This window comes from Amia ocellicauda, chromosome 4, assembly GCF_036373705.1.
Source record: "Amia ocellicauda isolate fAmiCal2 chromosome 4, fAmiCal2.hap1, whole genome shotgun sequence".
Classification (NCBI taxonomy): domain Eukaryota; kingdom Metazoa; phylum Chordata; class Actinopteri; order Amiiformes; family Amiidae; genus Amia; species Amia ocellicauda.
Window position 1 is genome coordinate 10,128,382 of NC_089853.1, and position 17,531 is coordinate 10,145,912.

General features: G+C 39.0%; 1 protein-coding gene across 1 annotated transcript in view; it reads left to right on the plus strand.

The window, feature by feature from the left end:
- The first annotated feature begins 736 nt into the window (after positions 1-736).
- The window catches only part of otog (otogelin), a 46,047-nt gene continuing 29,252 nt past the window's right edge, over positions 737-17,531 (plus strand). The window contains exons 1-11 of the mRNA XM_066700957.1: positions 737-912; positions 1,417-1,463; positions 1,733-1,878; positions 3,410-3,542; positions 3,839-4,016; positions 4,904-5,028; positions 5,522-5,734; positions 6,287-6,452; positions 9,521-9,595; positions 9,689-9,732; positions 10,296-10,461. Coding sequence (XP_066557054.1) covers positions 887-912; positions 1,417-1,463; positions 1,733-1,878; positions 3,410-3,542; positions 3,839-4,016; positions 4,904-5,028; positions 5,522-5,734; positions 6,287-6,452; positions 9,521-9,595; positions 9,689-9,732; positions 10,296-10,461 — 1,319 coding nt within the window. The 5' untranslated portion in view covers positions 737-886. The remainder of the gene's footprint in view (positions 913-1,416; positions 1,464-1,732; positions 1,879-3,409; positions 3,543-3,838; positions 4,017-4,903; positions 5,029-5,521; positions 5,735-6,286; positions 6,453-9,520; positions 9,596-9,688; positions 9,733-10,295; positions 10,462-17,531) is intronic.

Here is a 17,531-nt window from a genome sequence, read left to right on the forward strand (position 1 = left end):
CCCATGCTGACCACCCACTGTATGACTGGAGGACACAAATTCCACAGTGTGGTATGATTAATTTGCATTTCATAAGGCGCTTTTCACTCCAAAGCATCCCAAAACACTTTACATCCAACACTGCAGCCACTTCTGAGTTGTAGATCACTACACAGTGGGGACATCAGAGGAGTGGAAATCTACTCATCCAATTAAACGACAGGGGTGACAGTTTGGGAAACTTTAGGTAGGCCAGATTCCAAAACCCTGAACTGGAAGAGGAAATCTGGGATTAGCACACGTACTCTTTCAAATAGTGCCAGGGTATCCACAATAACTACTGATGATAATGTGCTAAATTTCCCAGTACAGGTGCCTGGAGCCTTCTGCCTTTTAATAGTCCTGGCTGTTAAATAAATGAAAATGAGGAAAGTGTACATTTGTTGTAATCAACTCACTTACAGAAATTGATCAGCTTTTTTCTATACAGTTAAACTCTAGCAGCCTGCTGGTCTACCACCTCCAAGTGCCCTTGACTAAGATGTTGCTTCTTTTGTTACAGCAGTGGAATGTGATGATAAACTGACATACAGAGAATGTATCACATGCTGCCCCGTCTCCTGTAACATTGACAAAATGTGCATTGATAGCAAACTTCAGTGCCTGGATGGATGCTACTGCCCCGAAGGTTAGTGTACCGTGATCTGGAGTGGAAAACATGTTTACTTTGTTTTCTGTTCTTGTATATAAACACACTCCAAGGTGGAGGAACTGTTAAAGGCGTGAATGATGGCGGGATGTGCATTGCTGGTCTGTTCCTACAGAGCTCATTTACGACAATGGGAGCTGTGTGAAGCCAGCGGAGTGCCCATGTGAATATCATGGCGTGGTCTATCCTCCAGGACAGATGGTGCAGGAGGAATGCAACAACTGGTCAGTCCCTGTCACCCTCACTTGCACACGTTTCACCTTTCCACGTTTTCCGATAAAAGTCAGCACTTTAGGAAGTAGAAGAAAATGTAAATAATAATAATAATCAAATAGACAGTTTAATCAAAAGAGACTAATACAGAAAAGGGGGTGATGTAAGGTGTCAAAAATGGCTGCTGTTACTGCAGGACTTCATTCTTGTGGTTGAAGGGTTGTATGGTGAGTAAGTGACACAGCCAAGGTTTGAATCAGGAATTTTCTGATACTGTACCCTTCTTAACCACCACACCACTTAACTTTAGGAAAGATGCTAAATTGCTTAACGATTATTTAACAATTTAAAAAGTCAATTAACTGGTTTGCATTTTTTATTTTTTGTACTCACCAACAATCATTCATGCCCATTCCAGTTTAATCCTGTAGAACAATATGTAGTTTTAATGTTTTAAATATAATGTATTCTGTTTGGATCGTATTGTATTTCTTTGTTATTTATAATTCTTTCAGCACTTGCATGGGGGGCACCTGGAATTGCACAGACTACAGCTGTCCAGGTAACACTGAAAACCAATTCTCCTTGACTGATTTCACATCATGTTTTATTTGGTCTCTATAAAACAAATGAAATCTGTTATTTTGTTCAGTTATACATTCTAGTGTAAGCCTGCTCTGCAGATAACTGTATAGAAGCTACACTAAATGATTTAACTTTTGAAAACAGAAAAGCTGACCTTTATTATTGTTGTATGACATGACACGTTCCCAGCAATGTAACAGGCTTATTAATAAACCTCCTCCCTTTCTCACTTTCCTCCTCTGCCAGGAGAATGCTCTGTTACAGGAGATATTTATTTTCAGACCTTCGATGGACGGGTTTTTACATTCCAAGCCACATGCCAGTACGTTCTGGTGAAAAGCCGCACATCAGGGAAGTTTACTGTCACCATACAGAACACCCCCTGTGGAGCGGTAGGTTTTTTTTTTCATAAATGGATGGATGGATAGATAGATGGATAGATATCAAACTGAAAATATAGCAAACACAGACCTAGGCCCTGATTAATCATGGCCACCCAAATTTTTTTTTTTAAATAATTGTAAGGAAAGCTGTGGCAAATCTGAAAACTAGACGGGGCACCCAAACTCATCATCATCATTATAATAATAACGTATGAAAATAATTTAGTGCCCTTTTAGAGGCTAATTGTGGTTTCCATTTAAGTGTCACATTTCTGTATTTGTAATGCTGTATAAGATAACATACAGCAACTATTGTAAAAAAAAAAATCATGGTCAAGTAGTGTATATTTGAAAACGTTTTGTAACCTTGTGATTAAGGCCATTAGCTCGAATGGGGAGCATTCAGATCCAGAACTTGAAGATTGTCAGTTTAGGATAAAAGGCTCTTGGAACCACATTTATGTAGTGATCAAACCGGCTAATGCTGTGACAGATAAAACATGAAAAGCTACAAAGGCCGAGATCCCCTCTACCACATTGCCAGCAATCTCCCAGCGTCACTGAACTGCTGATATTAAAACTCATCATGCATCAAGTGGATCTGGTATAAAATGTCAGACGCATTCGAGACAAGGAATCAGACAAGCAATTGCCCAGGATTACCTTATCTCCGTCCTGAGTGACAGACTGAATGTCTTTGTAGTTGTAGATGAAGAGAGTAGTGGTGGATAAAATGGGATTCTGTAAAGCGTCTGGTGAAAGAACCAGCAGCTCATGTGAGACCACCTGCTGATTGCTGAGTACAGCGGTTATGAAAGAAACAATTCATCCATACAGAGATTTACTATCAGGTTAAGTTTCTCCCGATTAAGACTTGTCTTGGAGTCAGACAGAAACTTTTGCTTTAACAATTTTCTCTCCCTATGATAAGTGATTTTATAGGCAATTGTAATAATGGGGCTGTAGTAAGCTGTAAAGGAGCTTATGCTCTGAAAACACAGAAGACATTTCATTTATGAGTGATTTGAGATAGAGAATTGAAAGCGACCATTACCTAGTCAGAATATCAGCTAGTGCTTTGTAGTAAATAATACAAAATAAAAAATCCACACACAAAAAAAACCCATCACCATTTTCTGCTAATTTCATTGGGGGCTTTCTATTTCAAGGTCAATCATAATTCATAGGAGATCAAAATGCTGAGTATGGTGGATTGTGGTGTAACACTTGGTGTAACAATGACTAGGCAAACGCAACTTGGCTTACTGCGACAATATTAAGATCAGTCAGTTCACTTGCTAGTAAAAAGTGTATGCCACTAAGGCCGTAAGGAAACACTCAAGCAAACATGTCTTCATTCCAGATGCCACAGGCCAGGATGTTCAGTCTTTGATGTCTATTTCACTAGAGCATTTTTAAGCTCTTAAGCACAGTTTTGAAATCCTTAAGGATCTCTGAAATTTGGAGCTACTTACCATGACAATTATCATGGAACCAAAAGATGAATCAATTTTTGACAAACTCCTGTTTGTATTTTCAGAACCTGGATGGGGCTTGTATCCAGTCAGTTCACCTGGTTGTTGATGAAGATCCAAGGAAAGAGATTACAATGACTCACAGTGGAGAGGTGTTTGTGTCCAACCAGTACAGAATCACCCTGCCCTATTCAGATGGTAATTTTACATACAATGCTTAAACATTGAGCAACTACTGACATATTCATCAAACAGTCATGTTGCCTGTCTATTGAACGAAAGCTGGTTTATGGAGAGTGAAGGAGAGAAACGTGTAGCCTTTAAATATGAACAGAAATGTTTCCAGATATGATGTTTTTAAAAGTCAGTGGTAAGACAAAGGAGAAGGCAGAAAAAACACAAAAAAATTAGTTGATAGTTATGTTTTTCTCTTCTACACCTGGTAAAGACAACATGAAACAAAACTAAAAACTAAAATCTATTTTTATTTCTAGATATTTTTCAGATCCAGGAGCTCTCATCCCTGTTTCTTCAAGTGAAAACAGCAGATGGATTGCGTGTGCAGTACAACTGGAGAGAGTTCAGGCTGTACGTGCAGTTGGATGAAGTGTGGAAAGAAGACACCATTGGACTCTGCGGGACATTTAATGGCAACATTCAAGACGACTTCCTGTAAGACTCGCTCACTGTCCCGTTTCTCAGTTTTCCAGTAACCATTCCTGAAGTCTAACTTCAAGGTTGTCCTTGATTAATAAAAGCAGGAATAAAGTCTTTTCATAATCATTTTAACACAGGGGTGAAATAAAATCCATGATTATAAACATTAAAATCATATGTCCTTCAAGAGAATGTAAGTAGATCAACCGATACTAAAATACATCAAAAGTTATCTGTACAACTTATCAGCACTATCAGGGATATTTTGGATGAAATCATAACAAGAGTGTAAACGGGGTGAAGCGCATCTGGAAGAAACAGTACGCTGTTGAAAGGAAATCTACCCATTTGCCTGAAGAGAAAAATATTTGACCAATGCACACTACCAGAGCTCAATTTCGGTAGTGAAACCTGATCACAAAAGGCTAAAATGTTACAGAAACTGTGGGCAATGCAAAGAAGCATAGAAATGTGATATAATGAAAATGGCAAAAATAGCAGATCAAAGGTGGACAAAGAAGCTATCGAATGGATCCCAAGAGATGAAAAAACATATAAAAGATGAGAAGACGAGTATATATAAAAATAAAGATTATTCAAACATTGCTTATGTAGTTATCTCGGTGGGATGTCTTTCTATAACCATGTTTTCTTTTTTCCACCAAACAATTAGTCTTTCATGTAAGCATTGTGATATAAGAAAGAAACTGGGCTCCATGTTACACTTTTAAAAACTGATGCTTGCCAATACTTCCTGAAATTAGGGGTGAAAGAGGACAAAACATGTACCTTGAAAATCCACAGCTCTAACTGTCATAGATGCAGATTCATTGTGAACTACTGGATGCACCTGCAGTTATAAAGTATATCATGAACGCTAACCATGGGCCGGGGTTTTGCAGGTCCCCGTCGGGGATGATCGAGAGCACACCGCAGCTCTTTGGGAACTCCTGGAAGCTGTCGTCGGCCTGTGTTTCAGCACACAGCATTCCGCAGCTTGACCCATGTGACACACACCAGCAGGCAGGTGAGGCCTGCATCCCCAGTGCTGATAGAGTTACCGCAGGCTCTCCAAGCAAATACAACAACACAATTAGCATCCCTCAGGTGGGGAAAACAGTTTAGAGAGAACAAGAAGCCGTCTGTTGTACAGCGGCTCTGATGATTTAAGATTAAGGTTATGTGCACTTGAGTAATAAGGTGCTTTCGATTTACAAGTGTACAAATAAACAACTGGCAGTGCTACAGAACCACATTTGTTTTCTAACATATGTATTCTGTTTTCACCACTATATCGGGCATACAGTACAGTATTTTTTATTTTTGAATCACAGGGTTATGGTTTTAATGCGCTTATTTAAAAGCAGAACACACAGTCAGAAAACTGCAAATGTATCTTTTTATTTTTCTCTCGACTGCGGACTCGCTTGAGAGTCTGCCTTCATGCCCCAAGACCGGGGTGGCAGTGTAATGCTGGCTGTGCGATTCACCCTCCTCTTGTTTCCTGTTGTTCCTCTCAGCCTCCTATGCCATGGAAATGTGCGAGATCCTGAACCAGGAGCTGTTCTCCCCCTGTCACGAGTACCTGAGTCCTGCGCCTTTCCACCAGCACTGCAAGGCAGACACCTGCAAATGTGGGAAGATGTGCCTGTGTGCGGCTCTGGCTCACTATGCTCGACAGTGCAGAAAATACGGAGTCATATTAGACTTCAGAGCCCGCGTCTCAGAGTGCGGTGAGTGCACGCGGCCCGGCAGCCGGGCTTCACGCACCTGGGGCAGAATGGCTGCATACCAAGAAGCTGCTGCCACCTTTTTAAAATGTATTATCCTGTTTAAATAAGGCTGAGATGTTCCTGCACCTTCAAGTTTCTATGCTGCAAAAGCGAAACAATGGAATTCCAGAAAGCTTAGCCCACATTTTAACTTTTAGAAAACAGTGTAATATATGATCACTTTCACATTGCACCCAACAGAACAAGTTTAATCAATTAGGCTACTTCATCAAATAAGTTTGATTAATTTCAAAGGCAGTAAGAAGCCAAACTGTTCTGTACCATTTGCAATACATCGTACATAATATAAACGCTATATGGTATTTTGATTACACTACTATGTATAGTACTGGTGAAATGTATTTTGTATGTGGTTGCTTTTAAATAATAATAAATACATAAGTGACAGTGCTAGATTCATAGTTAAAGAATACATTGAAAAAGTGGAAAGTTAACTGTACTGAATAGATTGTTGGAAATGCACCAAATACAAGTGTGTCTCTTGCCGTACAGCTGTCCAGTGCCCGCCAACATTGGAGTACGGGCCGTGCGTGTCGTCCTGCACTCACCGCTGCCCTTCTCTGGCCACGACACAGCACTGCGGGCAGGAGTGTGAAGAGGGCTGCGCCTGCCCTCCAGGAACTTACTACAGCACCAGGACCCTGCAGTGTGTGCGAAAGTAGGTGTCCGAAATAAATGGTCTCCCATTCAACAATCCCCTTTGACGTTGTTACTGCCGTATTTCAGGTTCGTATTTTGTTCTGTCGTTCTCCAGTTTCCTACTTCAGTCAACTAGGTCTTGTTGTAGCTTTCCCCCTTCATTAAAATATTTAGACCACACATTATTTGTTTGATTTATTAGGAGAAAGAAAAAATGTCCTGGCAGTTAAAGGAAAATAGTTAAAGGAAGCATAAAAACACAACAATAAAACAAACATAAAAAGTACCCCTACAGTGATGCTTCTACTAGTGTCTAGTTTAAGATCTTCAGAGCTGATGAACATTCTTATAAGGCCTTGGTTACATGGTGGAGGATTCACACTGAGGCTTTCAGGTACAAATATTAAGATTGACATTTTCTCTAAATATCCAGAAATCCTTGATCACATTCACTTGTCCTGCTAGTCCGTTTTTTGGTTTGTCTCAACAAGAGATAGTACAGCAGAACGGCATGTTCAGAAATGTCACTGAATGCAGTCTTACTCAGAACCAATAACTCCGCAAAGATGTTCTATGTTCATTAAAACCATGTGACATTCTGTGCCGCTTTAGTCACATAAAAGTCCCTATGACCTACACTGTGACCTCATTGTGGTGTTACATAACAGCAGACAAATATTTTCCTTTCAGTAAATGGACTGTTCATAAGAAAAGGTGGAAAAAATAAAACTGGCTTTTATACTTAAATACTTAAAATGTATACTTCTGCGTAGGGACGCAGAGCAGGGGTTTGTGGGTAAGCGCAGCCGCAGAGGCCCGCAGACGCGCCGACGTCACTCCTCCGAAATCAACAGCGCGTCTCTGCGTCTCTGCGTCTGCGCGTCAGGCCAGCGCTGATTGGCTGAGCAGGACATTCTGAGAGCCGCGGCCAGTGGCGCGGTGCTGGGGCCGGTGTGCGCCGTGTGTCTTTAAACCATGTGGGGACATACGAAAGTATTTAAAATGCATCCACACGCATTTGTCCACATAATTAGTATTTTGGACGAAAGGTAAAATGTACTTTGCTTTCCGTGGACGGAATGAACAATTAGCATCATGATCAGACAGGTGATGATCAAGGCATTGATCCAGAGACCCGGGTTTACTACGAGATCAGGATTTAATTATAAAGGAAAGTTAGAAACGTGCTGAGCCGATCAGACGAGCAAGTGCAAATCTAATACATAATTATAATTAATATATGATGTGTAGCGTGTTTCACCAATAAACATGATTTCACAATTACCAATTTGATTACAAAGCCAATATTATCGGCTATATTTATTAAAGTATTCAGTGGGCTATAGACTCAAATAAACTGCGGGTCTGGCGGTTGGAGAAGAACGTATTTATAGCTCATTAATTTTGAGGAGTTTAACAGCAGAAACGCCATATATGTATCTAATTCAAATGTTTAGTAACACATAACGGCTATGCAGGAGAAATGCACATACGCAGAGACGTGTGTATGTATGTTCTAGTGTTAAGTCTCTAGCCAACTATAGCAAGACAATAGAGATCTGCATATACAGGATGCAAGTTGTATGTGTGTGCGTGTAGTTTCTGTAATAATAATAAAATAACAAGTCATTAACAGTGTCCATTTACATCCATACAACCGTAGGTGCACCATACATATGGAGTATCGTTTGTGTAGATTGTGACGTTAATGCGACACTGCCCCCTATGGACGCGTCACGCTTACGTGCAGGTATGTTGGCAGACAGCTGTGGCCGTCTGCGCATGTACGCAGAGACGCAGACGCAGAAGTACAAACCAGCCTTTAGTCATACTAGGTTTTTGAAAATTTCCAGCCCATAGAGGATTCATATCACGTAGGCTGGTACAGGTCCACAGTCCCTTTTCCGAAACCCTTGGGGCCAGATGTGTTTCGGAGTTCAGATTTTTTCGGATTTCAGAAAAGTAGTACAGTATATTTACTGTATATTACGGTAACACGGTCTGTGGCAGAAGCCTGTTTGCAAACACATTAATATTTTTTGCAGCGAATTTTCAATAAAACGTAAAACATCTACATTCAAATAAAACATAAAACTTCAAACAAAAAAGTAAAAAATATCAGAGAACATCTGACACGACTGACGTCATGCACCTTCGGTTTTCAGAGCTTTTCGAATTTCAGAATTGCGGATAAGGGATTGTGGACCTGTATTACTTTTTCCTTTTGTATACAATAAGAACATGGAGAAATTTACAAACCTGAAATAAACAGCAGATATAATACCCCGACTTCAGTTGTTCAGAATACAAAAAACATTAACCATTAAGTTTCATAGAATTTAAGAAAATGTATTTTCAAAACTTTTCAAGAATATTCTTAATATCGTCATACAGCAAGACTTTAAATACATGTTTATCGTTAAATAGCTATAGTTTCCAAAACTAATTCTGAAGAAAAAAAAAAGTATGGACATCAAACTGACACTGCGCACACGGTTTAAAAGACCACTTGGGACAACTACACCGAAACTGCAATTTCTGACTTTGAGCATCTTACAGTAACTTTTGTATCTTTACATGTGCTAGAGTTACAACCAGGAATTTGTTGTGAAACCAGCCATTCATTCCCTTGGAACCTGTGAATGACACAGATATCTGATAACCAGCACGAAAGAATTTGTAAGACAGACTCTGATGTGTTGCAATGTGCGATGTGTTACAAAATCCCTCTATTTTCAGAGAAAAGGGTTTAGTGCTGACACAATTTCAACTTATGTCATATTAAATCAGACAGAGATTTAAAATTTAAAAAAGCATGGACGACAACAGTAAAGAGACACAAATGTGGTACCAATAGTTGTACCCATCAACATGACAGATTTTCACTGCTTCAAAGTGTATTAAGATTGCATGAGTAGAAAACCAAATGAATACTCATTATAATTAAATTAAATGTCATGAAAATAATACAGTAAGTGACATTTCAGAGTGAATCATTCTAGTGATAAAAAGTAAAGAAAAACAAAAGTTTCTTAGGTTACAAAAATAAAAAGTTACTTACATTTTTATTTTTTATAACCTTTGCAGAAATGAGTGTCCCTGTACTTTCCTTGGAGCTGAATATGCACCCGGAGACATTATAGTGACATCTTCGGGGATACAGTAAGGTCTTCCTTTTGATTCTGTAATACTGTGCTAATAAAACTGAAATGTCACCTTGCTCGCTATACTAACACAATATCATAACCATTACAGGGTTTGCAAAGATGGCAGAATGAGTCCCCAAAGCCCTAGCATTGGTAAGTTTGATTTAATCAATGTCAAACTGATATCAATCACTACAAAAGTTATGAAGTCAATTTGATTTATAACTGGTTAAACAAAATGAATGTGCTATTTTTTTAAAACAGCTGGCAATTTCTTATTAAGTTATTTGTACAAAATCAGAAAAATCTCCAACAATTAAAACATCATAACACAATTATGAAAGGTCTAATGATGCAAATTACTGAATTATAAGCAGGAGCAAAGATTAACTAAGTGTTAATTATTCAGATTAAGTAAGCAGGAGCGCACCTGGAATTATATACACCAGAGACAAGGCTACTCCAGGGCAGGGGCGGAACAGATTGCCTTCTATAACACCTTTCTAAAGTAGTATTTTTTATATACATTGGACCCTTTTCATTATTTGGTATTATGCGTGTTTTTGTTTAAATAGTGGGTAGCTGTAAACCTTGTCAATCAAACATGGCGTAAAAAAATCCCCAACCCAAAACACAACTGAAGTCTCACTTCGCTTGCCTATCCAGACAGCCACTTCAGGAAAAGTGACATACTGTGATTTGATCTTGTTTATCAGAGATGACCTGCCCTCCGGACCAGCTGTACATGAAATGCAGTGACTCTCCAGACAGTACGGCATGGAGGAATGGAGCAGCATGTGAGCAGACCTGTGAAAGCCACCTGCTGAACCTCACCTGCTCCGGACACGAACCATGTGTGTCAGGCTGTGTCTGCCCCCCTGGGTAAGTAGGCCAGGTGTCTACAACCTACCTCTAGTTGGTAGCCCTGTCTTGATTTGATATTCCTATGGAGAGGCTGCTGGCCTCCATGAAATGCATGATTCAAATGTATTTTTAGTGCACCACTGTTGGTTCAGTATTGCAGTGGTACTCACTAATTTTTGATTAATGTCTGTCGCCTTTCACTTTTGTTGTGAAGATGTGTTATGCTTTCTGAAGCCAGAGCAAAGTGTCACAGTTCTCTACAATTGTGGGTTCATAATTAGATTGAGATCGTCGATTTTTATCATTGGCATTTATGGAGTTAAATTTGGTGAGTCGGCATTGTCAGCAATGACTTCCACGAAGGTTAATTACAGCAGTGCAATAATTTAAAACATTGGTAAACAAATAAATGAGAAACACAAAACTAGTGTTATTTTCCTTGCGGATTGATTCCAAGGGACAACTGTAATCTAATTTTGTGTCGTGCAAGATAAATTTGCTTTAATTTCTTGCCAGGCAGATCAGTTAATAGATAATCCTGTAGGTCTAGCTCTCTGCTACTTTTTCACAGTTCTGCTAACTTCCCCTGTGCTCTATTCTGATTGAAGTGTGTAATAGTTGGAAACAGTGGTTCTGCTTGGAGACAGGTTCCCATCATATGTTGGAAATTTCAAAGCATGTCTGTGTACTTACATGCAGGTTTCTTCACAGTTGTGGTGTGAGTTTGTGAAAAGGAAAAGGAAGGAGATTTCTGGGACATGTTAAAAGGGGGAAGGGATGGATCCACTACTATAGCTAAGAAACCCCACTGAATCTGCTGTTTCATCTGTATCATGTTACAGCTGGAAATACAACAAGCAAATGTGTTTATATGTGTTATCTTTGTGTCTGTGTTGCTCTGGGCTGCTGGAGTAAAACTATGTTCTACAAAAAACAACCCTAGCATAGCAGAAAAACAGGGGGTGGAAAAAGGGGTTTCCTAAGACAATATAATTTAATTTTGAATCCAGTAGAATATTTTGCCCATGAAGTGAAAAGGCTTCGCTTTCTGGCAGGCTATAGCCCCTCCACCCTCCCCAGACAAAAAAAAAGAAACACCTCTCTCCCAGGTTGAGTCTGTTCTTGAGGGAGAGCAGGTGTTTCTCTCACTGGGCAAGAGGGAAGATCAAAGCGGGTTCAGGTCCACTTTGGGGCGGAGATGGAGAGTATAGTGAGAGCATTGATGTGTGCTCATTGAAAGGAGAGGCTGTCAGTTCAAGCACCAGCGACCCATGAACAGCACTCGTCTGGGAAGGTAGTCACATTGGCTAATCTTGTGAGGAAATGTAGGAATAATGTCCAAGCAAGCATGGCTTATCCTTTCCCATCCTCCCCCCCGCCCCTCTCACTTTGGAAATCAGTGACATTTGTCTTGTATGGTACCTATTTGAAACTTCCACACTTTGAAAGTCAACGAACCTCCCTGCCGTGTTTCGTGTCACTGGGGCACTGTGCTTCTCTATGCCCACAAAATGTAGTTCACTGTCTTGGCCTTTTGTGCTCCTCAAATAGAAAGTCTTGGATTTCAGTTTACCACAAAGAGTTTTCCAACTGATCATGGTAACTGATGTTTTGTTAATAAATGGTACTACAGAACATTCAAAGTAAGTAACTAAATAAAAGTTGTCACTTTTTGGCTAAAATTAAATGTACAATTTTTTTCGTCATCTTCTAAATCTACCCTCAGTCAATTCTAAAACATGAAGGGTAGTTATTCTTTGTTCAGAATATATAACATTTATTTTGTACCTTCTACTCATTGTAAATGATTTATAATACTCATTTACATGACAGCAATAGGATCTACACTCACTACTGAAAGGGTTCTGAAATTAAACATTAAACAGTTTTCCTTGGCATGTCAAATCTTGCAAGTGAATGCAAGATTTTGTCCTCTAGAATAAAATCAGCGCTAAATGAAGTAATGGAATTGACGGAAGCTCATTGCTCTTTGCTTTTTAATGTCAGGATTTCCCCCTCTCTTTAGTTCACCCAGACAGAATTGCTTTTGTTTGGGAAAACAGCCAGGGAACCTGACCTGTTATAGAGAATTATTTTTGCATTCCCAAAGGACAGCATTTTAGTAAACTGGGAGAGTTACAGATACAGATAACAAATTGCATGGGCATTAAATATGGCAACCTATCTCTTCTTATGTTGTGAATAAATGGGATAATATTCAAATTTAACATAAATATAGTTTTAGAATCTTTGCAAAGTGTGACAACTAGGAGCTTTTCCATTAACTTAGTACTGAAATATTGGCACTAAATAAAGTCCCCATTTTCTCATAATTACAGAAGCAGTTTACACTGTAACTTGTAATGGACAGTGTAATAGTTCAGCTGATCTTCTGATTTACAGTTCTTTTTGTCTGCATGTAATATATATTTTATATGTAAAACTTCATTTAAAAAATTGTATTTAATGAAAGATAATTTTATATAATTAACCTTTTTTACAGTTTGACTTGGTAATGACACATGGTAACCAATTATTTATTTTAGCTTACCATTGACCCTTTTCACCCCCACAACTCTCTGGTTACCAGTCCATGGACTTACCCACCACCCCATACTGCTGCCCAAGTATACATATTAACCCCATGGCAGATAGCAGAAATCTTTACTAAAATTAGCAGATCTCTAGTAAATGCAGAAGGAAGAGACTGACCCAGCAAATGATCAGAACGTTAAGTACTATCGCTCACATAGATGGGCTTTGCTACTGAAGTCTAGGTTGCTGAAACCTATGGTAGAAATGAAAACAAGGAGCACGATGGGCAGCTGCCATGTATGAACTCTTGCCATTTTGACTCTTCCAACCTTTTAAATGGAAATGGAACAACCACAGACTCGCTAACCTTGACCAGAATGGAAGAGAAGGCACACTGCAAACAAATCCTGTCATGAGTGTTTAATAAATTCTGCAACTTGATAGTTTGGCATCTAGTTTGGAGTAAATTTGGGTACAAAGGGCCCTTATGCAGCAGAAGGAGACAAGGAGATGAGAGTATTGATAAGTTGGAAGCCATGGCACTCTGCTCATATGATAAACAGTGGCATTGAGGGCTGACTCTGAGCTCCCGCAGTATTCGGGTTCTTCAAAAATATAAATGGCGAGACAAGCACCAACCCATGGGCAACAGACCTTCAGGCCTCCTACCTTGAATAATTTAGGAGCAACGTAAGTTATCATATCAAACATGATACCCAACACATTATCATAGAAGCTGAGGAGAACCCATTCAAGTGGATGCTAGCATCAGTTCTGAATCCGTATATGAAGAAAAGTAAAAAAAGGGGGTTGCTTTTGTTAATTTCAGTTTACAACCTAGTTTGTTGTTGTTGACATGGCTCTACCTGTTGCCAGATCATGAGTCTCAAATTTAACTATGGCCTACAGAGTTGCATCAAGTGGTAATCTCCAGACCCGGCATCATTGGAAACAGAGCATGGCACACTAGCCGTTGGGTACTGAGTGGGATGTTATCTAGAGCACTACCAGAGCACAGGATCATGAGCACTAACCTCTGGCAGGAGCAGGGGAATAACATCTACCAGTAATTGAAACCTAATTCAGCTGGTGGTATAAGTGCAGTCTGGATATATGTAATGTAGTCTAACAATGCAATACTAAGAAGCAAAGGTAAATTTCAGAACATATGCTTTTACATTTGTTACTGTTACATTGTAAATGTTGATGGTTTCATGAACCAGACCATTTGGCAACATATTAGCCGTGCTTTGATGGTGTGCATGAATTACAATTGGAATTGCTTCTAGGTGCGACTTGAACATCATTCAGTCCTCGTCAGAAAAGGAATACATTCTGCAACTCAGAAACCTACAAAAGATACTAGCATTTAATATAAATATAATTTAATATTTAATATAAGTATTCCCTTCTTTGACCAAGCGTACAAAAAAAATAATAATAATAATAATAAAAAAAAAATATATATATATATATATATATATATATATATATATATATATACCAATCAGTCATAACATTATGACCACCTGCCTAATATTGTGTAGGTCCCCCTTTTGCCGCCAAAACAGCCCTGACCCGTCAAGGCATGGACTCCACTAGACCTCTGAAGGTGTGCTGTGGTATCTGGCACCAAGACAGCAGCAGATCCTTTAAGTCCTGTAAGTTGCGAGGTGGGGCCTCCATGGATCGGACTTGTTTGTCCAGCACATCCCACAGATGCTCGATTAAATTGAGATCTGGGGAATTTGGAGGCCAAGTCAACAGCTTGAACTTGTGATTCATTAGACCAGGCCACCTTCTTCCATTGCTCAGTGGTCCAGTTCTGATGCTCACTTGCCCATTGTAGGTGCTTTCGGCAGTGGACAGGGGTCAGCATGGGCACCCTGACTGGTCTGCAGCTACGCAGCCCCATACGCAACAAACTGTGATGCACTGTGTGTTCTGACACCTTTCTATCAGAACCAGCATTAACTTTTTCAGCAATTTGAGCTACAGTAGCTCGTCTGTTGGATCGGACCACACGGGCCTTCACTCCCCATGTGCATCAATGAGCCTTGGTCGCCCATGACCCTGTCGCCGGTTCACTGCTTTCCCTTCCTTGGACCACTTTTGATAGGTACTGACCACTGCAGACCGGGAACACCCCACAAGAGCTGCAGTTTTGGAGATGCTCTGATCCAGTCGTCTAGCCACCACAATTTGGCCCTTCTCAAAGTCGCTCAGATCCTTATGCTTGCCTATTTTTCCTGCTTCTAACACATCAACTTTGAGGTCAAAATGTTCACTTGCTGCCTAATATATCCCACCCACTGACAGGTGCCATGATAACGAGATTATCAATGTTATTCACTTCACCTGTCAGTGGTCGTAATGTTATGGCTGATCGGTGTACTGTATATATACACACACGTTTAATTACTTTATTAGAAATACCTAACCATCATTCAATGTTTATATGGTAACTTGTATAATGTAAAAAAATAATCACTTGTGCTTGGGCCAACATCTAATGAAATTACACACAAGACTTTCATGTTTTAATCTCTTGTGTGTAGTCTACTGTATTTTCAATACATCAATAATGAACTCACAGTGGAAGATGGAGGGGGAAAAACTGGTGATTCATAGCTCAAATTAATTTTGAAGCTATAGAATGTGTGCCTCTGGCAATTTAATAGTACACAGTACATTAAATAAAGCTGAGAGTATGCTTCAAAGTGGAGAGCAGAAAAAATGTAAACACTGAGGCCTGTAGTTAAAGGTTTTCTATTTATAATGAAAAATGTTCAAGTGGCAATTTTTTTCCCCATCAGACACACATTTTAGTTGCTTTCTCAGAAGACATTGGGCTCAAGGACATTGGTCAATACTTGCCTCATTTGTATCATTTTGCGAGTGCTGACAGAAAGTTTAAAGTTATTATATTGTTTTTTTAAACAATGGGATACATTGTTATGGTCCTTTTCAATCAGATTAACAGAACCATTTTCCATAGCTTTAGTGCTCTATTTATGCTTTTATTTTATCATTCATTTCTGTTCGTGTTTGCAACCCTCACAGGATGTAACCCACACAGATTAGTCAAACTGACACACACACAAACCACATAATGTACAAAACAGCAGAACAGCCAGGAGGACAGGATTGCACTGCCTATTTTGACACAGTTAGCTTATTTCTGGTAAAACATCTGATCTTAGGTTCTGGGTGGATATTATTTCAGAAGATCTGGTCTAAAAGGACTGCATTACAGGGAGAGTTTCCCTTGTTTTAGAATTTCCTCAGATGCTGTAAAACACAGATTTGTGTCTAACTTAAAAAGTTATTAAATAAAAGCTTACTCTTTTCACCACTCTTCATTTGTAAACTATTGTTTTAATAGTAACCATGCAAAATCTGTAATGAGTTATTTTAGATTTGGAGTTAAATTGAGTGTACTTTTGAAGTTAAGAAATGGTAGAGGGCAGATGTCATTGATGGTAAGCAGTAAAGAATGTATTAAAGCTTTTTCCTTCTGAAAGTCATGTAATCTTAGAAATTAGTTTATTACTATATTCCTTTTCTGCAGTTAGCATGCAAAAGTATCTACCTCTTTCTTGCTCTCTCTCTCTTTTCCCCTCAAGTAACAGAATAATGTGGATTTGTTTCTACTTTCCTGTTGAGAAATGCTGGCATAAAACTGTTCTTGTTAGCAAAGCATTCCGATGGTAATGAACTTGTGTAACTCATCCAGGGTTATTACGTTTGCTTTTTCTTCTTTCTATAAATTGCCGCTTTTCTTATTTATGCAATAAACAGGTGGCCTATGGGATCAGGTGACTGCTAAGCTGCTTAAAAGAATTCCCCCAACTTTTTTTTTTTAAATAGAAAATCATCACCTTTTAATTTCAGGTACAGAAAAAGGTGTGCAGTTCATGTAAGGAATTGATAATTGCATTCCTTTTGGTCATACACTCCAGAGACACAACATATAGGATATAAAGATGTATAAATTGCATGATGAGATAGATGTATATAAGAAGGCGGAACTGAGTCATTTATCTCTGATTTGTACAGGAAACTTAATCCTGGAGTTTGGATCAAATAGCTGAAAAGCTTCTAGTACTGATAAGACTGTACACTGATTACGATTTTCCATTTTTCTGACAGAGGTAGTGGCCTCTGTAGATTTAAATTTCAATAAGGAGAGCTGGAAAGAGGAAATATAATGCGGGTAATGCAAGTCAGGCATTTGTATTATTATTGATGTAGGCAGATTTATAAAAAGATACTGGCAGTTGGGTTGTTTTTTCTTTCTGGAAATGTATCCATCCTATATAAGCATTTGGCATTTTGTGCCTTCTTTAATGGCACACTTCCTTAGAGGTTTAATTGATGTACTTACTGTATATGTGACATGTAATATACCCACTACTTTCAATAGCATATAAACCTCACTATCAAGTAACATCACAATGCCAGAACAAAGACCGATTTATGAAGGCTAGACGATTACAAACCATTAAAAACAGGAACTGTAGGGAAGTGCAAACATCCTTTACCAATTAAAC